Source organism: Schistocerca gregaria, chromosome 3, assembly GCF_023897955.1.
Source record: "Schistocerca gregaria isolate iqSchGreg1 chromosome 3, iqSchGreg1.2, whole genome shotgun sequence".
Taxonomy (NCBI): domain Eukaryota; kingdom Metazoa; phylum Arthropoda; class Insecta; order Orthoptera; family Acrididae; genus Schistocerca; species Schistocerca gregaria.
The window spans coordinates 386,223,733-386,247,683 of NC_064922.1; the positions used below are offsets into that span (position 1 = coordinate 386,223,733).

Sequence of the window (23,951 nt, forward strand, 5' to 3'; positions counted from 1 at the left end):
TCAAATTTATAAGCTGACATAGAATGGTCATATTTTTATTTCTGTGCATATCTACTGTGCATATCTACTGCTCAGTAACTCCATTATCACTATAAATGGCCATCTTTCCCTGTTCAATTGTCTGAATGATTACTGTTTGGATCCTGTATTTATTGTTAAGGACTGTTCACTTTGTTTCAAACCTTCTTTCATTGGTGAATGACTGGATGGAGGTATAAAGTAATTTACAACTTGTGAAACCATTCATACTGGTGAACATTCTTCAAACTTGAATAATTCAATTAAACTTTGTGAAAACAAGACTTGGCCTTGTGGCACATGACCACACATCTGTTGGGAGGAAATTATACTATGTCTCAGAGATGAAATCTGATCTTGTTTCAGCTTTTTCCAGTTAATAATACAGGAGATGCTTGTGTAACTCTATTCTTGGGAGTGAAATGTAATTGAGTTTAGAAAAACCTTTATTTCCCTCCTCATTAGAGTGCAATGATAATACAATTTCACTCAAAATTACTAATCAGTACCTAAATGTAGTGTAAATATTAGGTCAGTTATTTAGACCACTTAACCATTACATTGCAGTGTATGTAAAAATAATTGAAGTATGTATTATTATAATTATGTAAACCACTAAGTATTATTAAAGAAGATGTAATTAAACAAGCACTTTCCTTATGAAGTTCAAAGAAAAGTAATCAGAACACACAGGAAAAATTTAATTTATTATTTCTTCTTGTTACCAAACATTTCTGCCAAAAGGAGGTACTGTGTGAAATTAACAACTCTGGAAGAGGCAAGTAGAAGAATAACTTCCACAAAAAGACAAAAATAACAAACAATGAAATGGATGAGGAAAAACTAGGAAACCTTACATGCGAAAAACACAGCCACAATTCTTAAAAAAAACAATCAAACAATTACCTTTTCTGGTGAGTACGCTCCATATTGACTAAGTTTTGGGAAAGTCTCAGAAACAAATGGAAAACTGTGCGAGTCAGTGATATGCCAGTGGAAAGTGTTGAGTTTATTTGCAGCCATAGCATCAATTGTCCTCTTGATGGAAGCAACAGAGAAATAGCTTCTTGCAGTATCAAGTGCGATGGCGCGGTGTGGGAAAGCAGGACTGTCAGAAAGGTTTATCTCTGACAGCAACAACAACTGCTTATTTATGTCATCATACACAATAAGCTGATACAGTGTCTCCAGTGCATGCCGTGCACCAAAGAATGTGTCTGCCGTTACAGCTGCATTTACCTGTAAACATTTGAAAGTTGTTTCACATACAATATTTGAAAATAATACACAGTGCTTGGCAGCCAGAGCAGCATAGAAACCCATCTACAATCTGCCTTCTTATGGAAAGTAAGAAGTTTACTCTAATATTGTTTGAAGAATGACTTCTACATACAAATCTTTGAAAGTGCTTTTATTTTACGGCATTATCTTCAGAAAATGTTGTCTCAGTAAAATAAGTTATGAACTCAAAAGCAAAATTACAAATCAGTCAATCTTCATGTACATACAATGAAGAACAGTAAATGGGTAACGAGTGGTAAATGGTCAGTGAGGAAAACCTTTTGATAAGAGATAAACAACTGCTATTCAGTAGAACTGCAGAAGCAGAAGTTTTTTTTTTTTTTTTTTTTTTTTTCCAAAGTAATTTACTTGGTAAAATTCAGCTGGCATAAACATGAATAGCCTTAAATACTGCAGTAATAGAACTATTACTTGTTAATACAGTGAGAAAATTAAATTTCTATCATTGGCTTATCTTTTGTTAGTATGTACTTTTGATTTGTTTCATATCACTGAGGGTTTTCCTCCTTGATGAGATCTATTTAACACAATGAATGAATGAATGAATGAATGAAGTGGATCTGTTATTACATGCAAATATTCCATTACTGTGACCAGATCAATCATTTCCTAACATGGTACATATTAACCACTTCATTTTTCATCCACATGTTGTCTGGTAAGTATTATTAAGACTAAATTTGTTCAGTTCTCTCTGTGAGTTATGACTGTGACAAACAGAATTACTTGAAATTTCATTACATGTATACAGCTGACAACCTGTCAAATGCACTACCTTCCACTTTCCTTCATTACAAGTGGTGGTACATAAGGCATTTAATATTACTCTGTAATGTGTCTGGATGCAGAATTTCCTGTCACATACCACTGATAAAATGCTCGTGGGTTTCCAACCAAATGGCAGTGTTGGAAAACCTTAACATATCAACAAAGATCATGCCCATCATCTTCTGACTGTAAACCTGGCAGCTCTTCATCACCACTACTTTGCAGTAACATGTATGAAAATACTGGCCTGCAAGCACAAAAATAAACTGCTTATTCTGCCTAACTCAAGACTTATGAATCAAATTTTCTGCAGTAATGATGACACCTCTACCACACACCAAAATCACTAAAATTATTGTAACATTAATGTAAGATGGACTTTCTATCCAGAAGTACAAATTCCTTTAGAATCTTTTTGATGTCAGTTCTGATTTTCATTTCTTATGGCTTTTTTTTCTTAGTTCATATTTTACAATGTATTACTTATTATAAATTCACTGTGATAGTAGCTCTTCATTCTTACAAATTGACTGCCTACATGAGGCTCAAATTTGAATATGCACCATCTCACAGTTGTCTCATTTTCATTCCTTGTTCCGTATGTGTCACTTGAATCAAACTTTGGAGAGGCTTTTCTTCTCTGGATCATTTGTGTATAGATCACTCTTAACTTTTTACTCCAATGATAAAATATCAGAAAAATCCTGGATGTTGAAGATTGATGATCTTATAAGTTGACAAACAGAACTTCAAATAGTCACATTACCGCGTGGCCGCTATGGTCACAGGTTCAAATCCTGCTTCGGGCATGGATGTGTGTGATGACCTTAGGTTAGTTAGGTTTAAGTAGATCTAAGTTCTAGGGGACTGATGACTCCCAGATGTTGACTCCCATAGTGCTCAGAGCCATTTGAACCTTTTTTTAGTCACATTACTAAGTAACTATTTGTCACGGTGTATTAATGTGTGTTATTGTGCTGTGACAAGTTCTATTAGAATTTATGTACTCAGTAATAGTGGAAAAGCAGTTTACTACATAGTTACATTAACATAGTTATACTGCAAAAGCAAAGGAGCTTCTGTGCAGTCTCACAACAAACAAATAAATAAATAAAATAAAATAAAATAATAAATGACATAGTGAAATTGTTCTGAGCAGTGGAAGTAACAAATGCAGTTATACGTAATCAAAAATTATTTCTTGTTTGACAGTGACCATAATTAACTAAACTTATTTGGTAAAGTCACAAATCAGCATCATCTGTCTTGAAACTTCCTGGCAGATTAAAACTGTGTGCCCGACCGAGACTCGAACTCAGGACCTTTGCCTTTCGCGGGCAAGTGCTCTACCATCTGAGCTACCGAAGCACGACTCACGCCCAGTACTCACAGCTTTACTTCTGCCAGTATCCGTATCCTATCTTCCAAACTTTGCAGAAGCTCTCCCGCGAACCTTGCAGAACTAGCACTCCTGAAAGAAAGGATATTGCGGAGACATGGCTTAGCCACAGCCTGGGGGATGTTTCCAGAATGAGATTTTCACTCTGCAGCGGAGTGTGCGCTGATATGAAACTTCCTGTCTTGTTTGTTTCGTTTCAGAGCAAGTACACATTTTCCAGTGCAGTGAGAGAACACTCCCGCATGAAACTATAAGTTGATTGATATCAATGAAGGTTGTTAGAGTTTAAAGTCAAAAAACTGCCATACAAAAATGGCAGAAATAGTTCCTTAAATGTAAGCAGTCTTTTCTTTTTATCTGGTCTCAATTTTTTATATTTATTTTAGTGGCAGCTCTGGTTGCAAAGTGACAGGAAATGGCAGAGTAATACTGCCTACCAGAGTGAGTCACAAATAATGAGTCTGAAGGGGTGGCACAAGGAAGCAGGTGGGGAGTGAGCCATAAGAGGTAAGGAGGAAGTGGCCGTATGTATGCCAGATAGCAATTGTGTTGATAGCTGCAATGGACAACAGAAGTTGAGCATGGGTGTATATGGGGTGGTTTTCTCATCATTATAAATTATCTTCAGTCATGTGGGCAACTCCAACCAGCTGCATAAACAAAGCATTATAATACCACATGGGGAAATAATAGCTTTTAAACTAATTGAACAATGATAATTCAAAGCACATCAAAATGACTGTCTGACCAAGGTGATTAAATAAAGTAATGACAAAGGAAATTGAGCTTCTGAGGCTTTATTGGGTTACATTTGTATAAAATACAATTATTTATTGTCTACAACAGCATGTCAACTCCCTCTATTGATTGGAAATTTGGTTTGGCTGCAACACTGGCAAATACGATTGTACAATACCATAATAAAACCAGATTTTTTTTTGTTTACTGAAGTAGTACATGAAACTTGGTAGGCAAACAAATGCTTTACCTACAAGGAATTGGTTCAATTAAGAAATTTTAATTCACCTATTCAAATATTATAATTTTCTGGAGTTTGCTAAGATTATTTAATGACTTCCATCTTAGACATTTTATTTATTTACTTTTAATGGTTTACTATTTGTGTAGCCTGCTCAGCTTTTATAAATAGAGTTTGTTAATTGAACTAATTTTACAGATATCAACTCATTCAGACGTGTGAACAAAGCCACACTTACCTGCAGAGTTGCACATTTTAGAGGATTCAGAGTTGAAGTGAGCGAAGTCCTCACTAGCAAGGGACAGTAATGTTGTGCCACTTTGTGATTTGTGTAATGACAATAGGCATAGAGGCTACTTTCAGCAGTGGCTTATAAAACTGAAGCCATTTTTAAAACAATGTAATAAGACCATTTAGCATCATTCCAACAATAACAGAAGTTTAATTATGCCTATAATGATTGTAAATATTGTTGAAGTCCATCATATAAAAAGTTTAATAAGAATTAATGACATGTACGCAAGACTGGACAAATGAATGCAGCTCCCTCAGGTGATAACTTTGTCTCTACAAAATGACAGGCCTTAGCATGCTCCTTGGATGATGCATGTTCCCATGATTTGTTACAGTTATGTGTACGTGTGAGTGCAGAAAAGTACACAGTATGCTGCTTAATGAATTGCGTGGGTCAGTAAGCTACCTGTTAGTAAGCTTTTTGGCTACATGATGTGCTATAAAAGTTTTTCTTGTTAACTGATTGATACGTACAAGACCATATCTGTAACATTCAACATAATATATCTGTCTGTCCCCACATAACACAAAATATTTTTTTAAATGTGACACATGTTTCACCAATGTCACGTAAGTGATGTAAGTAATTAAATTATCAAGTGAAACACACAAGCATAATGTTACCAACTAATGTCTTATCTATCTGCTGCACTTTCGGTATTGCGTTGCAAACATCTGATAATGGCCTAAGGCTGAAGTTTGGCAGTAATATAATGTATATACATGATGCGTCAAAGGAACAAAACTGACAGCCTGCAGTGGTTAAAATTGTTTCATCATTTAGACGATACTTTGAGGCTGTGGACTCTTCTGAAGAAATTATTGAGTTCGAGGACCTAACACGAAAATGTTAATTGTATATTTGAAGTTCCTATAGTCTGGGCATTCATTCTTGCCTAACAGTGGACTTTGGTATACTTTAAAAAGCAAGTAAAAAGGAATGACATTTACTTGCTGGAAGATTGCCTCATAATGATAAAATCAGTAAAGAGGAATAAGCTTCAAACTGACATACATTTTAAAATATAGAAATAAATTTCTGAACGTAAAAACTTTGGAAAACACTTTAATTAACAGGAAAGGGGACTTGCAAGCACAATTTGTTAACTGGATACGTATACGTAGGCTGAGACTTTTAAAATGCTGGTCTTTTTGACTGAATACAAAGAAACTTTCTGAACTGTGTTGGCTCGTGTTCCCGCCATCATGTATTTTACACCCTGTTTTTAATTTAAATTACTGTTGTCACTGAGTTGCTGCTTTTCCTGACCGTGACCAATGCTAGCAGTGCATATTGATATATCCCCTCTCGCAGTATCTTTGCTCGACTGGTATTGCTTCCCAGTTGTCGTAGGGGAATTTAGGTTGCGAGTTCGGGCTGCCAGTCAGTTGGAATGCATCTGGATCACAATCTGGACCTGCCAGTCGGGGAGTTGCAATGCAGCACTAGTGCAGTCAGGTTGGAGCTGTGAGGTCTGCGTAGACATGGCTCACCTAACAATGGCCGCCACACATTGCTTGAGCTGGGCCACGGTCTTTGTGTCAGGTTGTGTGTGTAGTTGGCGTTATTTCCACTGATGACTATTTTAGATGTTGTCGGCATTCTGAGAGGAGTCGGTTGGTTGCCGAGGACCAGGTACGTTATCTCCATGTGTGGCAGTAAGCTGGGTCCGCTGGCAGTCCCATCAGTGATGTCAGTTTACAGTAGGATTTTGGAACATATAGTGTGTTCCATCATTATGAATTACCTCAGAGAAAAAAAAATATTGACACAGTCAACACAGATTCAGAAAATATTGTTCTTGGAAACACAGAACTGTGTCTATTAAGTAACATCTTAGTTGTGCAACTAGATTCATGATTTACTGTCAGAACGGTCACAGTTTGTAGTAACTAATGGCAAACCACTGAGTAAAACAAAAATAATGTAGGATTCCCTAAGGAATTTTTATGGGCACTTTGCTGTTCTAACCTATATAAATGATTTAGGAGACATCTGAGCAGGACTGTTGGATTGCTTGCAAATTAAGGTCTCACTTCTATCTAGTAAAGTCGTCAGAAAGATATGACATCTGTATTGTGTGAAAAGTGGCAATTGACTCTAATGGAAAGTGTGAAGTCTTTCACATTAGCACTAAAAGAAAGCTGTTAAATTTTTGCTACACAATAAATCACACAAATCTAAAGGCTGTCAATTCAACTAAATGCCTATGTATTACAACTGTGAACAACTTAAATTGGAATGATCACACAGAAAATGTTGCAAGGAGGAACAGCCAAAGACTGTTTTTTGGCAAAATGCTTAGAAGATGCAGCGGGTCTACTAAAGGAACTGTGTATGCTATGCTTGTCCATCCTCTTCTGGAATACTGCTGCAAGGTATGGGATCTGTGCCAGATAGTACTGGTGGAGGATATCACAAACATTCAAGTAAGAGCAGCCTTTTTCTGTTGTCATAATGGCAGGAGGGGGGGGGGGGGGGGGGGGGAGGGGGCAATGTCATGATTATGATACTTGAGTTAGGGTGTAAATAATTAAAACAAAGTCGTTCTACATTGCAGTAAGATCTTTTCACAAAATTTCTGTCACCAACGTTCTTTTTTGAATGCAAAAATATTTTGTTGATGCCTACTTGGGTAGGGAGAAACGATCATTGTAATATAATATGAGAAATTAGAGCTCACACAGAAAGGTGTAACTGTTCATTTATCCTGCACGCTATTCGAGAATGGGATGGTAGAGAAATAGTCAATGTGGTTCAGTGAACCCTCTGCCAAGCACTTAAGAGTGAATTTTATAGTAGAAATGTAAATGAATAATTGTACAGGCTTTATCAGCAACTTTTCTATCCAAACTGAGGATATGTAAGGTATGTATGTTAATACACTCCTGGAAATTGAAATAAGAACACCGTGAATTCATTGTCCCAGGAAGGGGAAACTTTATTGACACATTCCTGGGGTCAGATACATCACATGATCACACTAACAGAACCACAGGCACAGACACAGGCAACAGAGCATGCACAATGTCGGCACTAGTACAGTGTATATCCACCTTTCGCAGCAATGCAGGCTGCTATTCTCCCATGGAGATGATCGTAGAGATGCTGGATGTAGTCCTGTGGAACGGCTTGCCATGCCATTTACACCTGCTGCCTCACTTGGACCAGCGTTCGTGCTGGATGTGCAGACCGCGTGAGACGACGCTGCATCCAGTCCCAAACATGCTCAATGGGGGACAGATCCGGAGATCTTGCTGGCCAAGGTAGTTGACTTACACCTTCTAGAGCACGTTGGGTGGCACGGGATACATGCAGACGTGCATTGTCCTGATGGAACAGCAAGTTCCCTTGCCAGTCTAGGAATGGTAGAACGATGGGTTCGATGACGGTTTGGATGCACCGTGCACTATTCAGTGTCCCCTCGACGATCACCAGAGGTGTACGGCCAGTGTAGGAGATCGCTCCCCACACCATGATGCCGGGTGTTGGCCCTGTGTGCCTTGGTCGTATGCAGTCCTGATTGTGGCACTCACCTGCACGGCGCCAAACACGCATACGACCATCATTGGCACCAAGGCAGAGGCAACTCGTCACTGAAGACGACACGTCTCCATTCGTCCCTCCATTCACGCCTGTCGCGACACCACTGGAGGCGGACTGCACGATGTTGGGGCGTGAGTGGAAGACGGCCTAACGGTGTGCGGGACCGTAGCCCAGCTTCATGGAGACGGTTGCGAATGGTCCTCGCCGATACCCCAGGAGCAACAGTGTCCCTAATTTGCTGGGAAGTGGCGGTGCGGTCCCCTACGGCAGTGCGTAGGATCCTACGGTCTTGGCGTGCATCCGTGCGTCGCTGCGGTCCGGTCCCAGGTCGACGGGTACGTGCACCTTCCGCCAACCACTGGCGACAACATCGATGTACTGTGGAGACCTCACGACCCACGTGTTGAGCAATTCGGCGGTACGTCCACCCGTCCTCCCGCATGCCCACTATATGCCCTCGCTCAAAGTCCATCAACTACAGATACGGTTCACGTCCACGCTGTCGCGGCATGCTACCAGTGTTAAAGACTGCGATGGAGCTCCGTATGCCACGGCAAACTGGCTGACACTGACGGCGGCAGTGCACAAATGCTGCACAGCTAGCGCCAATCAACGGCCAACACCACGGTTCCTGGTGTGTCCACTGTGCCGTGCGTGTGATCATTGCTTGTACAGCCCTCTCGCAGTGTCCGGAGCAAGTATGGTGGGTCTGACACACCGGTGTCAATGTGTCCTTTTTTCCATTTCCAGGAGTGTATAATAAGAAACAGATTTGTGTCTTTTTGATGTAATATCAATAAAACCTTTCACATATTTTCCTTAAAGATTCTAAGGGTAAATGAACTAAGTGCCATACATCATCAAATTGTACCATCGGAGGTTCGAGTCCTCCCTTAGGCTTGGGTGTGTGTGTTGTCCTTAGGATAAGTTAGTTTAAGTTAGATAGTAGTGTGCAAGCTTAGGGATTGATAACCTCAGCAGTTTGGACCCATAGTATTTAGCACCAATTTCCAATGTTTTCCATAATATAGCATAAAAGTCAATTTAAAGGCTTTTTTATACATCCTAACCTTAATGATTTAAATTGCAAGTTTTAATAAAGTAATTTACGTTTTCAGTCATGTCTCAGAAAACTGGATTTAATGGGTATGGTCCACATTAATTCAGAACTCTATACTGGTGAGTACTGTATCTAACGCAGCAGATGACAGTGACCAAACATACATTGTACACTGCACATGCATACATTGCTGAATACAAGGGAATCAGGCAAGCAGTATGCCATTAAGCAGTGATCTGTGAATTCCATCCGAGAGGTACAGTATTTTCAGGTGGATGTGACAGTGGCGTGCCACAGGTAGTGTTTTGAACCAGCAGTCACCAAGTTAGGGGAAAGGTGTTAGAATTTATTATAACTTGGAATGAATGTATGTAACTTTAACACAATGATAGTCATTCAACACCCTGACATGCACAAACACTTTAACAGTTCATTGGGCTTACTGGATGAATTTAATACTTTGTACAGTTCATTGGGCTTACTGGATGAATTTAATTCTGTGTACATCAATCCCATCAATTGACAGAATGCAAAAAAATCAGTTGACTGACAATCCTGTCATTTGATGGGGTATGATTTATATTGCTTTTCAGTACAAAATGACACTTATTGATGAGATCAGTTCATCTTCATCGGTGGCAAGTCCTCTCTAAGAAATGGCAAGGTTTATGTAACTGGCAGTGAAAGTGTTAAGTTTCATCCATATAAACAGCAGGCGATTCAAGACCTGAGAGACAGTGCTAGGCAAAAGACTTTCCAACTGCACTGAAATTCTTGCAATAATTACTGTTTCCCCCCATCAACTGCTGACATCCGATAAGCAATCTATTGTGTGACTGGCTATCTTAATAAGCAAAACCAGCAGTACTGGTGTCAGGAATATCCATACATAACATTTATGTGAAAAGCCCCCATGTGACTCCAAAAGTTGTGGTATTGTGTGTGTCATTGGCACATGAGTGATTCTTAGTCACTGTTTATCTTGAGGATGATTCCCTACTGTGGCAATGTGACATGGCCATCTCTTTCCCCAGATTTGACAGCTCCAGATTACTTCATTTGCAGTTATGTGAAGAAATTAAGTGTCATTGTGGACGATACATCAAGTATGTCCTGGAATCCTTCCTGCGACACCTACAGTACTGCATCCAAGTGAATGGGGGGACAATGGAGGAAGTTATTTTCAAGGAGTAGTGGTTTTTGACAACATATATTATAACCTGTAGTAACTACCATTTTATGTACTGTTACATCTACATCATCTCTCCACAACCCACCTTTCAGTATGCAGTGGAGGTTATGCTTTTATTTAATAACCAGGGTTGGCATAAGGCCCAAGCAATGCAAGCAGTCACTTGGTGTTCCAAGCTGAACAGAGTGCCAGAGATGCCCCACTGCAAAATTTTCATAGATGGTGTAAAGTACTTAGTGACAGAAATTGACATGGGGGAATGTATGCAATAATAAAAGCAAAAAAAATTGCAATAAGCACGATGGCAAAGATTCACAAACGGCCAATTTTTGAGATAGTTGCAAATCTGTGTTTAAGAGCCACCACTGACTTCACTATGAAATATTGTCCTAGTTAATATAATTGTACAGGGTGCCCAGGCTACACATATAATGATATAAAATGTAATAACTTGAGACGTAACTGAGATTTTTATTGGCAGTTTGCTTCTACATGCATGATAACACAAAATGTTTTCCATGTCTGCTTGTGACAGCTGGTACCAAGTGCACATATGTGTAACTGCTTCGTTTATGTAAACACATGTCAGTAGCCAAATGGACTTCATGGCAGAAGGTGTTCTGTGTACTTTCACTCATGAAGCTAAAGTCTGTTACACTGGTACAACATTGTTTTCAGCACGAGCATAGACTGCAACAACCTAATGATGATCCCATTTACGTAACAATCAAGAAATGGGACAAGCAGCTCTTGGAAACACAGTCTACTTTTGATGTCAGGCCACCATGCCAAGCCTGAAATTCTAGAGGCACTGCTGAATTAATTCGCAGTTACAGTTATCTTATTCAGGCATACAAACTGCAGTGTTGTCACAAAATCAAGTTTGAGGACAAGCCACAGTGGAAAGCACTTGAGAAGACAATTCTGGGAAAAATAGGCGAAAATGAGGCATTCCTCAATTTGGTCTGTTTTTTGGATAACACTTCATATCAGCATCCAAGTACAGTAAACTCCATTCTTCCCACACAGTTAACACACAAAATTGCCACATATGGGGATCTCAAACACCCCCACCCTTGTCCCCATCTAGTGAGAGTGCAAATGTGACTTCCTGAAAGTCAATTTGTGTGGTGTGGATTGTTGAAGGACAGGGTTACAGGCCCATTCTCCTTCTCAGAGCCTGCAGTTAATGCAACAATGTACATAGACATGTTGCATTGCATCCAGTGCTACAACTTCCTCATGACATGAGGTCTCAACAAGATTACACATAATGCTACTTTGCTAACATTGTGAGGGATTTCCTGGATCATGAGATCCCAGATTGGTGGATTGGGAAGGGTAATTCATTGACTACATAGAACCCCTAAAAGCCCAGACATTATACCACTTGATTTATTTTTTTTGTGGGTGTTTATCAAGAACAAGTGCACCAGACACTAACACTAGTTTGTGATCTGCATCATCACTTTCGTGCAACTATTTGAACTGTTACACCAGCAATGCTGCAAAACACTGATAGAAGTGGAATACAGATTAGTTGCCTGTTACACCACTAATGGTGTGTATATTGAGGTGTATTATGTGTGTAAAGAAAACATTTTTTTCTATACCTGTAGAAACATACTGTCAACAAATTACGTCTTAAGTTACTACATTTAATATTATATGTTAACCTTACCACCCTGTATTTCAAAAGTAAACATATCAGGTAAGTCTGTGTGCAACAGAGCTCTAATTTATCCAAAGGACCATTTTAAAACTAGAAATACAACACTACTTCAGCACATCATAAGCTACAATCTTATTGTACACTCACAGCTGCTGAAGAAGGAGTTCTACCTATCACCACCACTTCTGGAGGCAATACTGCACTTTTCCCACAGCGAGTTACAAATCTTCCAACACCCCTGGATTATCTCGGGACTTAACCAGTTCATGAACCTTATCTAAAGGTGTGATACATACTCCACTTTTTGAAAGGACCACAGAAAAATCCAGAGCACTGACAAGTGATCTTTGTGGCCAAGTTACAGGCCCCACAGCATCTATCCATCTTAGTCCATATTGGTGTGTTAGATGATGTCTTGTACAAACAGTAAAATGTGCCTGGGACCTTGTACAATGTTCTCAATAAGTTGTAACTGTTCATCCTGGTCACAACAGAGTTCTTTTTGTTTGTTTTGTTTTGTTTTAGGGTGGAAAAAAAAAAAAACAACTGGGGTCATATGCGCCCAAGTCAAAACTATAGAACACAAACACAGAGACGAAAGAAATGACTATATGTCAGTCCCAATGGACAGAATAGGAAACAGCTAAACAAGACGTGGAAAAAGGGCTAAAAAAACAGCATACAAAAATTGAAGTCCATAACTAAAAATTAAATGGCCTTTGCCATATTGCTTCGGTGGATAAAAAGTAAAACGTGGTCGACAGCTCACGCATCATTCGCTAAAATGGCTGATAAATCAGACAGCAAACATAAGCTGGAAAAATTGGTTAAAAAAAGGGCATTCCAGCTGGAAGTGGCGGACAGTTAAAACTTGGGCACAATGCATACAAAGTGGTGGGGCAGTGCCACTAAGCAAATGACGATGGCTAAAAAGGCAGTGCCCAATACGCATCCGAGTTAAAATAAACTTCTCCCGGGAGGGAGGGCCAAGAGGAGGTCATCCAAGATGCCAGGAGAGGCTTAATAAACTAAAGCTTATTCCCAAGAAGGAAAGAACATTGGCGATGCCAAAGGGACACCACCTCCTGGCAGGCGGCAATGCAGAGATCATTGGAGGGAATAGAGGTACTCGCAGGCTGAGGTATGAGGGCTGCAGCCTTGGGAGCAGTGTCAGCAGCCTCATTTCCTGGCAGACCGACATGACCAGGGACTCACAGAAACATGACATTGGTCCCACCAAGAGTGAGCAAGTGACAGCTTTCCTGGACCCGCTGCGCTAAGGGATGAGCAGTGTACAGTACACAGACTTTGGAGGGCGCAGAGTGAGTCTGAGCAGAGGACACAATTGGGAAGGCTGTGTCACCGGACGTACTACATGGTCTGATACAAGGTGAAAAGCTTGGCTGTAAATACAGAGGAGTGTGCCGGAAGCTGATATCAAAAGACACGGTTGCCAATGACGAAGGCACACCTGACTCCACAGTCAGTCGGAGAGCCATCAGTGTATACGTAGGGACTATCGCTAAGTTCCATGCAAAGGTCATGAAACTGAAGGCAATAGACCAAGGCTGGAATAGTGTCCTTAGGAAGTGAACAAAGGCCAAGGTTAACATGGGCCACTTCAGGAAGCCAAGGTGGTGAAGGGTTCACACCCACTGGGAAAGTTGTAGGTAGCATGAAGTTAAGCCACCATAGCACGTGGAAAAAGTGAACTCTAGGAGTAACAGAGAAAGGGGATGAGCCCCATACTGACGATCTAAGGAATCGGCGTAGGAGGGGTGGCCATACATGGCAGACAAACGGCATGCATACCTGCTGAGGAGAAACTCACTGCAGTAGGACAGTGGTAGTTCAGCAGCTTCAGCAAACAGACTCTCAATCGGGCTGGTGTAAAAGGCACCATGGCCAAACGGATGCCATGATGATGGATAGTGTTGAGACGGCGTAAAAAGAGATGGGCCTGCAGATGCATAAAACAATGCATCCATAGTCGAGTTTAGAATGGACAAGGGACCGGTACAAATGGAGGAGGGTGGATCGATCGGCACCCCAAGGAGTACCATTGAGGACATGGAGGACACTGAGGGGCTGCGTACAATGGGCTGCCTGGTGAGAGACATGGGAGGACCGAGAGAGTTTCCTATCGAGCATGAGCCCCAGCAATTTCACTGTGTCAAAGAAGGGAAGAGCAACAGGCTCAAGGTGTAGAGATAGTAAGAGAAACCATCTGCGCCACCAGAAATCCATACAGAAGGTTTTGTCAGTGGAAAATCGAAAGCCATTAGCGATGCTCCAGGAGTGAAGACGATCACGCCGGCGCTGAAGAGCCATTCAGTGAGATAGGTCCGTGGAGAACTAGCACCTGGTGTGAGACAGCCCATTATAGGTTAATAGCGATAGCAACGAGGATGATGCTCAGGACGGAACCCTAAGGCACACCATTTTCCTTAATAAAGGTGTTCGACAAAGCAGAACTCACACGTACTTTGAAAACTCGGTCTTTTAAAAATGTCCAAAGAAAACAGGGCATGTGCCCACAGAAGCCCCATGTGTAACGAGTACGGATGGTACCTGTTTTCCAGCAAGTGTCGTAGGCCTTCTACAAATCGAAAAACACAGCCACAGTCTGGTATATCCGCAGGAAACCATTCATGACATGAGTGGAGATGGTCAACTGCAGAACGCCTCACTTGAAATCCACACTGTGCATTTGTGAGTAAATTGAGAGAATCTAGCCACCACACCAGCCGGGCATGAATCATATGTTCCATCACCTTACAAACGCACCTGGTAAGAGAGATGGGGCGGTAGCTAGAAGGAAGGTTTTTGTCCTTACTGGGCTTAGGTATGCGTATGATGGTGGCGTCACGCCCTCAGCCCATATGCGGTTGTTTGTGTTAAACAGAAAGTGCTTGCCCGCAAGAGAGAGGCGATACAACATCTGGTTGTGGATAGCGTCTGGCCCTGGAATGGAGGACTGGGATGAACTGAGAGCATAATCTAGCTCCCTCATAGTGATGATAACATTGCAACACTCACGTTTCGGAGAAGAGAAGGGTATCGCCCGAAACTCCTCCACTCGTTTTTGATGGATGAAGGCAGGGTGATGGTGGGAAGAGCTCGAAACTTCGGCAGAATGGCTGCCCAAGGTGTTGGAGATACCAACAGGATCCACAATGGCATCGGCACCTACTGTCAGGCCAGAAATGGAGGAATGGATCTTGGTTCCAGAGAGCCGTTGGACGTTGGCCCACACGACAGAGGAAGGTGTGGAACTCTTAAAGAACTAGTGAATGAAATCCAACTAGCTCTTTTGCTATCCCGAAGAACTCAACGACACTTTGCACACAACAGTTTATAATGAATGCAGTTTTCCAGCGTAGGGTGGCGGTTAAAAACACGCAGAGCACGTCTCCATGCGCGAATTGCGTCGTGGCATGCCTCAGTCAACCAAGGGCAAGGGACTGGGACACAAAGTGGTAAAGAGGAAGTGTGAGGAATGGAACGTTCTCTAGCGGTAAGGGCAACGTTGGTGAGATAGTCCACCTGGTTATCACAACTTAGGAAATCTTGTTCTACGAACGTCGTCAGGGAGGAGTAAAGCTGCCAGTCAGCCTTAGGAAGCTGCCATTTCGGCATGCATGTGGATGGAGAAGGAGTCAGCAGACAGAAAGCACACAGGAAATGGTCGCTCAAGTAGGCGTCAGAAAGAACAGACCACTCAAGACAATGGGCAAGCTGGGCAGTGCAGAAGGATAGGTCCGAATGGGAATAGGTGTTTGAGGAGTCGAAAAGGAAAGTGGGTGCTCCAGTGGTTAAGGCAGAAGAGGTTGAGTTGGTTAAGAATGTCGGCCAAGAGGGCACCTCTCTGGCAGGATCTGGGAGAACCCCAAATGGGATGATGCACATTAAAGTCACCGAGTAGCAAAAATGGGGGAGATAGGTGCGCAATAAGCAGAAGGAATTCTGTCCTGGTGACATCGAATGACGGAGGGACATAAATGGTAAAGAGGGAAAAAGTCAGGCGGGGAAAGAAAAGGCGAGCTGTGACAGCTTGAAGACGGGTATCCGGGAGATGGGTTGATTATGAAGGTCATTCCATATGAGCAGCATACGACCTCCATGAGATGGGATACCGACCTCAAGGTGAAGGCCAAAACGAATTGCTAGGTAATGCGAAAGCTCACAGCGGTCTTGAGGGTGCAGTTTCGTTTTCTGAAGCCAGAGTATAAGGGGATGCTGTGATGTTAGAAGCAGCCGTAAATCCTCTTTGTGGGACCGAAGACTGCAAACGTTCCATTGGAGGACAGTCATGAGGAGGAAGAGATGTAGGGTTGTCAACTCGGTGGCCACCAAGGGATAGCCGGTGGAGAGCCGCTAATACAGGAGAATCCTGCTCCATGGGGTCCACAGAGGCGTTGACGTGCCTGTGTGATTGGTCTGCGGAGTCCAATGCTGAAAAATGGTTGGTGATGCGCGCCAGAGAAACAGAGGCCGGCCAGGCTAAATGACCACGTGGCGACACCATCAGGCACGATCTTCGAGTTGGGGAAGGAGAATACCGTATGTCTTTAGTGGGCTTCTACGAGCCCTTCTCGTTAGAGGAAGACTTGGGTGTTGTTTGGTTGGAGGGACGGATGAAGTCTTCACGGGAATACTCCTTCTGTCCTTTCCTGCCAGTTGGTTGTGTGGTGGGTAGCTTTGCCCCTTTAGGCGAGAGTATGATGGTTTGTTGCACAGTGGGACTGGAGGGCGGCGATGCTACCTTGACACTGCGTGACTTCACAACTTCAGAGCAAAATCTAAGGTCGCATGTCTGCGTGGCCATGTCCTTCATGGAGCGAGGGGTAACAAGAACTGAACTATAGGTGCCTGACGGGAGAACACAGGGTTTGCGACTAGCCAGTAACTTGCAAGTTACTGGGTAAAGCACTTTTTCCTTGACCTGAATCTCTTTAACAGCCTGCTCGTCTAGATACATGGGACAATCCGGGGAGGAGGTGGCATGGCCGCCATTGCAGTTGATACAGCGGGGAGAAGGAGGCGGACATTTGGCCTCGTGTGCATCCCTGCAGGTTACGCATGTGGTTGGGTGTCGACAAGATTTTCTAGTGTGACTGAACTGATAAAACTGGTAGCAGCGCAACGGATTCCGAATGTAAGGCCAGATTGTGATGATTTCATAGCCTGCTTTAATCTTGGACGGCAGCACCACCCTATTAAAGCTGAGGAAAATAGTGCGGCTGGGCACCAAGGAGGAATCGACCTTTTTCATTACATGATGGGCAGCAATGGCACCCTGATCAGAGAGGTAAGATTGTATTTCAGCCTCGGTTAGACCGTGAAGCAGCGTGGTGTAAATTACTCCATGGGAAGAATTCAAAGTTCTATGTGCCTTGACATGAACAGATTAGCCATGGAGAAGTGAGGCAGCAAGTAGTTGTTGCGCTTGAGAATCAGAAGCCATCTCCAAAAGCAAAGTACCATTCTGTAAACGAGAGCAAAATTTCATAGGGCCAGCAATGGCATCAACACCTTTCTGAATAATAGATTGATTGACCATGGCGAACGACTGACCATCTTCAGTATGTGATATCACAAGGAATCGTGGAGCAGCGGGAAGGGGCTTCAAATGAGTAGCCTCATTACATTTACGTTTCGTCGACGTCGATGGAGAGGATAATTGACTCATCACTATGAAATCCTCCACGATTGCCAGCGTCTCCGATGGCCCGCTCCTTCCAACTGGGGGCCCCCTTCACAAGAGGTGTACCTGCCTTAGTTAATTGTTTACACCTCAGGTCACACCTCCTGAACCCCTGACAGAGGGTGGGCAATCTGGGAAGGTTACTGCTCAGGAAATCACCCCTCCCCGGGCCTGGGAAACCCCACCTGTTGACTCGGGGCTGGGAATTACGTGTTACCCAGTCACCTTTTACATGTCAGACATGTGGGCCGGCCTTCAGTAGCACACCAGGATGATGAAGAAAAATGAGGATCCTCAAACGCCGAAGTGGAGGAAGGAGAGGAGAAGGGAAACAAAGCAAGGAAAAGGGAGCCAAAAACAAAGTTGAGACTGTTCGCAAGTCAGCGACAGGTGTGATACATACTCCACTTTTTGAAAGGACCACAGAAAAATCCAGAGCACTGACAAGTGATCTTCGTAGCCAAGTTACAGGCCCCACAGCGTCTATCCATCTTAGTCCATATTGGTGTGTTAGATGAGGTTCTCAATAATACATTCTCAATAATACCACAGACATGTTCGCCAAGGGAGGGGAAAAAGAATAGAAAGAGGATAAACATACAGCACGGAAGGGAAAAAGTGCTGCAAAGGCTGGGGCCTGTGGTAGCCAAGCACGAACCTGCCAAATGGTGGTGGGCCCCCTGGGGGATATAACAGAGTTCTGTGTAGTCCCGAGAGCATTATGTTGCAGCTCAGTGAGTTCAAACGTGGGCAAATTTTTGGTGGTGCTTGTATGGTGGGTGCTTCCGTAACCTATGAAGCCCAGGGGTATGGTGTTTCACAAGGCACTGTATTGAAGATTTATACCACATGCAGGGAAAATGGCAAAACATCATCCACTAAGTCACAATGCAGACGAGGTCGTTTTGTAGAGTGATCTTGACAAATGGTCATTGAAGAAGACCGTGACGAAAAGTAAGAGGACAACAGCTGCAAAAGCCATTGCAGAAATTAATGCCACATTCATGAATTCTGTCAGCACCAAAACAACACAGAGGTAGCTCCTGAAGCAGGGAACTACAGGGCGATCTGGAATTCTAAAGCCAAACGTCAGTAATGCAAATGACCAAAGTGTAAGACATAGTACCATAGTCAGTAAAACCTGTACTGTGGAGCAATAAAAGAAAGTAATTTGGGTGGATGAGCCTTGTTTCACATTGTTTCCAACTTTTGGGGTAGCTTATGCCTAGCATAAGCCATTTAAAACCTACAATGGACTGCTTGCTGCCTAGACTGAAACGCAATGGGGGTTCTTTGACGATTTTGTCAGCTATATTGTGGTATTCCAAGGGCTCCATGGTTACTCTACAAGGCTGCATTACTGACAAGGACTATATGACCATTTTGCCTGATTAGGTCCATCCCATGGTATAATGTTTGTTCCCCAATGGTGACATTGTGTTCCAAGATGACAGCGTTCCTCTTCACTCAGGCTGCATCGTCCAGGACTGGTTCTGTGAGGCTAAGGATGAGCTGTAGCGTTCCCCTTGACCACAAAAGTTATTGTATTTCAGTACGATTGAGCCTTTCCGGTCTACTTTGGAGAGACTGGTGTGCGATAGCTATCCACCTCCATCATCGTCACCTAATGTGCCAGTATCTTGCAAGAAGAATGTTACAACATTCCATTGAAAACCTTACAGTACCTGCATTTACCCATTTTGAGATAACTGGAAACTGTTTTGAATGTCAATGGTTTTGCAACACTGTAGTAGGGATGGAAATGTACTGTGTTTGTGGTGTTTCCATCCTGTTGTCTATGCCATGTGTATACCACATTCTGGGATGTAGCACAACTTTAATACATAGCACATTTTAATTGACGCTAGAAGAGTACACTAAAAAATTAACAATCACAGGAACTATGTTAAATAATAATGAACTGTTTCTTCTTTGCCATTTAGCACTGTAGTAAGATTAAGCAATTTACACATGTTACATATGTTGCCCTACTCATAGCTGTGTGAGATTACTACCTCGCTTCAACAAGTTTTTTTTTTTTTTTTTTAAGTTGTTAGATACAGAGTTCAGTCGCAAAAGCCTGAACAACCTTTCTTCTGCACCATGCACCAATGCGAGAAGTGCAAAAGAGAGTCAGTGAGCTGGAAGGTACCGACAGGGATGTAGACCATGTCGACTCCAGCGCAATGGCCATCGGCACTAAGTTTGTAGGTTGAAGATCCATGGCACAGACAGCGCGAGCGAGGTGGTCCCACACATTTTCGATTGGGTTTAAATCTGGGGTGCTCTTTGAACTGTGCATGTACATGCAAGCTATGTGGCATGTTGATTTGTCCTCCTGATAGACGCCATGATGAAAGTGAAAACAAAGTGCATGTAGGATTGGACGCGGCCCCCAAGTATTGATGCTTATTTGTCTTGATCGATTGTGCCTTCCAGAATGACAAGACTACCCAGGAGATGCAACAATAATATTCCTCAGACCATAACGCTCCCTCCTCTGGCCTGGACTCTTCCAATGATTGTTGCAGAGCGTTTGGTTTCAAATATTTCGTCTATCGTCTCAAAATTCCCAACTGTCGCCAATCAGTGGATGTCCAGTTGCAGCATTGGTGTGCAAATTACAGCCTTCATCGCTGATGAACAGCAGCCAGCACGGGTGCACACACCAGGCTCCTGCAGTGGACAACAATACACAACGACATTCGCTGAACGGTCATTGAAGATTCACTGTTGGTAACCTCTTGGTTCGTCTGGATGGTCAGTTGCTCAACAGTTGCATGTCTATTCACCCGTACACATCTCTGCAGCAAGTGTTCACCCTTGTCATCTACGGCTCATGGTCCACCACAGTTACCTCGATGTTGCCTTTGCATAGCGTCATTCTGCCATCCTCGGTATACTTTAAACATGACAGCACACCAACAGTTTACCAACTTAGCCATTTTGAAATGCCTCCACCCTTGGACGTTAGATAAGTCCTCAGTTTCTGAATTATGACGATGACTGCATTTCTTTCCTTTGTGCCCTCCCCCAACACATCCCCCCACTGCTACTGCTGTCACCTGCCATATGGGAATGGTTGTTGCACGATGTGGTGAGCGTACTTTAAGACCTTCAGCACACACACCATCAGATTATTTGACTTGTCACTCTAACGAAGTAGGCAAGTGTCAGAAATGTCTCGTGGTCTTATCGTTAGACGATAGAAATGCCATTTGCACGCTTAGAGTAGCAGATTGACGGTGACCAATTTTAAACAGAACTTGATTAATTTTCACACACATTTATTAAAATAATAACAAGGATACAAATTACTTAACTGCGTTCTGGAGGCTATTTACAATTGACAATCTGAAGTTCCTTTTTACTGGTACGTTAATCTTATTCTCACATATATATCTCTGATCCTGACAAAAGTGTCTATACATTTATCTTCCTGGCTATGTACAGGAATATGGTAATCTTATTAGGCGCAGACTGAAACTTGACTATACACTGGTACAGACAAATGTAGACTGGTACAGACAAATGTGGACTGACTAATCGGAGGTCTGTACACTCGTTATAATACCTCGCGCGTTCATGTATCACTGCACGAGTGTGATCTGCGAGGAGAAAAGGTTCTACGTTAGCAGCAATCTCGTTGGCTGCGTTACATATTAATACGCAGATCGGCGGAAGCAGAATTTGGTCCGTCTCTATGGCAGCGCCATCTTGTAGTGCGGAGATGGACGAGCGCTGCACCTGCGCTGTTGTGCCTAGGCCGGTAATACACTAGCAAATTTCTTTGTCAAACATCTTTGTCCAATATCTTTGTCAAAGATATTTGATGGTGTAATAGGGAACTTTGTCAAATGTCGTCCAATATTTGATGAAATCTAGGGCCTCACTGTAGATTTGATCAAAGAAGTCGCTTGTCTTCTGTTCACTGCAATGTGACATGTTACCACATGGAGTGCTAGCATCGCTGCGTTCTGTCGTCTGTAGTGCTTTTATAAACATTGCGAGTAAATACAATTGGTGTGTGTCGACAACTACAAAATTAATAGAGATGAATGAAGCTGATGAGGCGCTTTACAACGTGAGGCACGCTGAATACAAAAACAGATTACGAAGATTGGAGACCTGACCTGACCTGACCTGACCTGACCTGACCTGACCTGACCTAACCTAACCTAACCTAACCTAACCCAACCCTCTCCTGTAGCAAGGAACCGGAGTGTTACAGTGAGCCTGTCTTCTGCGGATGCAGCAGTTCTTAAGTGAATATTGTGGTTTATGATATGAGGATACACTTCATTGAGCACATACAGAAATGTATGCCCATCCATTCTTAAGTAATTTACGTACGACGTGACGTCCTCCACTATAAGCTCACGTAACAAGTTTTGTAGAAAGCTTTTATCGTGTCGTCGTAAAACCCACGGCTTCACCCAGGTATGTTTCCTTTTTGTTTCCCCGCTTCTCTTCCGCATATGCACACAGTGCAATTGTGGTACATGCAACTGCTGCGATTAATAACATGTTGTGGTCAGCCATCTTTAACTTTGATGAAAAATATGACATGTAACACCATAGAGTAAATATCTCTGGAGTGAGCATTGCGTTCTGCGCATGTTGTCAACATCAAACCAGGATTGTCACGTGTTTTCGGGACTTCGCTGTGAGTGTGTGCTTTCTGAAGCGTTTGTGAAGTTTATAGTATCAAGAGTTTTTGTTGTTTTCACCATTTGTTGATAGTTTAATAGCGAGGGTGAATTACTGTTGTTGCTACGGATGCGAAGAAAAATATTTGAAAGGAGGGATAGTAACTTTTCATGGGTACATACCATGTAGCTCTAATTATAGTTATCATATTAGTAAGAGACACTGTATATGTTTAAAAATTTCGAGACGCCTTATAATTAGGACTTTATTCTGTAGACCTATTTTTCTACGATTTTATGACTGTTGTTGTTGTTGTCTTCAGTCCTGAAACTGGTTTGATGCAGCTCTCCATGCTACTCTATCCTGTGCAAGTTTCTTCATCTCCCAGTACCTACTGCAGCCTACATCCTTCTGAATCTGCTTAGTGTAGTCATCTCTTGGTCTCCTCCTACGATTTTTACCCTCCACACTGCCCTCCAATACTAAATTGGTGATCCCTTGATGCCTCAGAACATGTCCTACCAACCGATCCCTTCTTCTCGTCCAGTTGTGCCACAAACTTCTCTTCTCCCCAATCTGATTCAATACTTCCTCATTAGTTATGTGATCTACCCATCTAATCCTCAGCATTCTTCTGTAGCACCACATTTCAAAAGTTTCTATTCTCTTCTTGTCCAAACTATTTATCGTCCATGATTCACTTCCATACATGCTACACTCCATACAAATACTTTCAGAAATGACTTCCTGACACTTAAATCTATACTCGATGTTAACAAACTTTTCTTCAGAAATGCTTTCCTTGCCATTGCCAGTCTACATTTTATGACTATATAACAGATATTACGGCTCGTACAAAAGCTTACAAATAATCGCTTCCTCTCGTAAATTTGCTAGTGGAACAAGAAAGGGAATGGTTAATTGTTTCAGTAAATACTATCCACCATGCATTCATCAGTGACTTGTCGATTATGTATAGAGATTACTCAGTCTACTATTTATTTAATAAACTGGGAGCAAGCACTTAAACTGCGTTAAATAAATACCTCAAAGTGCCACCAGTAAGAAAAATTGTGCTTTAGGTCGCAAAAATGAGAAAATAAACACGCAGAAATACAAGAAAAAAGGACGAATTAGCAGGGATATAATCGCTAATGTGCGCAAATTCGGTGTTTTTCGGACACTTGCAAAAGTACTAGCGTACTGTCAAGTCGTTTTGCAGGACTATCACTGCAAAAATGTACTTCAGGCTCTGTAATAGTATAAAGAGCCGTATCATACCGAAAACTACCAAAAATCGAGTGCATCTGAACTATGACACCTATCGCAAAGAAGCAGAATGTAATATCACTTGCCCTTAAAA

The 23,951-nt window shown here is 42.3% G+C and overlaps 1 protein-coding gene across 7 annotated transcripts in view; it reads right to left on the reverse strand.

The window, feature by feature from the left end:
- LOC126354985 (chitooligosaccharidolytic beta-N-acetylglucosaminidase) overlaps positions 1-23,951 on the reverse strand; it is a 230,128-nt gene that overhangs the window by 18,546 nt on the left and 187,631 nt on the right. For all 7 annotated transcript variants that reach the window (XM_050005079.1, XM_050005078.1, XM_050005073.1 and 4 more), the window contains exon 4: positions 925-1,257. In XM_050005079.1, the coding sequence (XP_049861036.1) occupies positions 925-1,257 (333 nt within the window). The remainder of the gene's footprint in view (positions 1-924; positions 1,258-23,951) is intronic.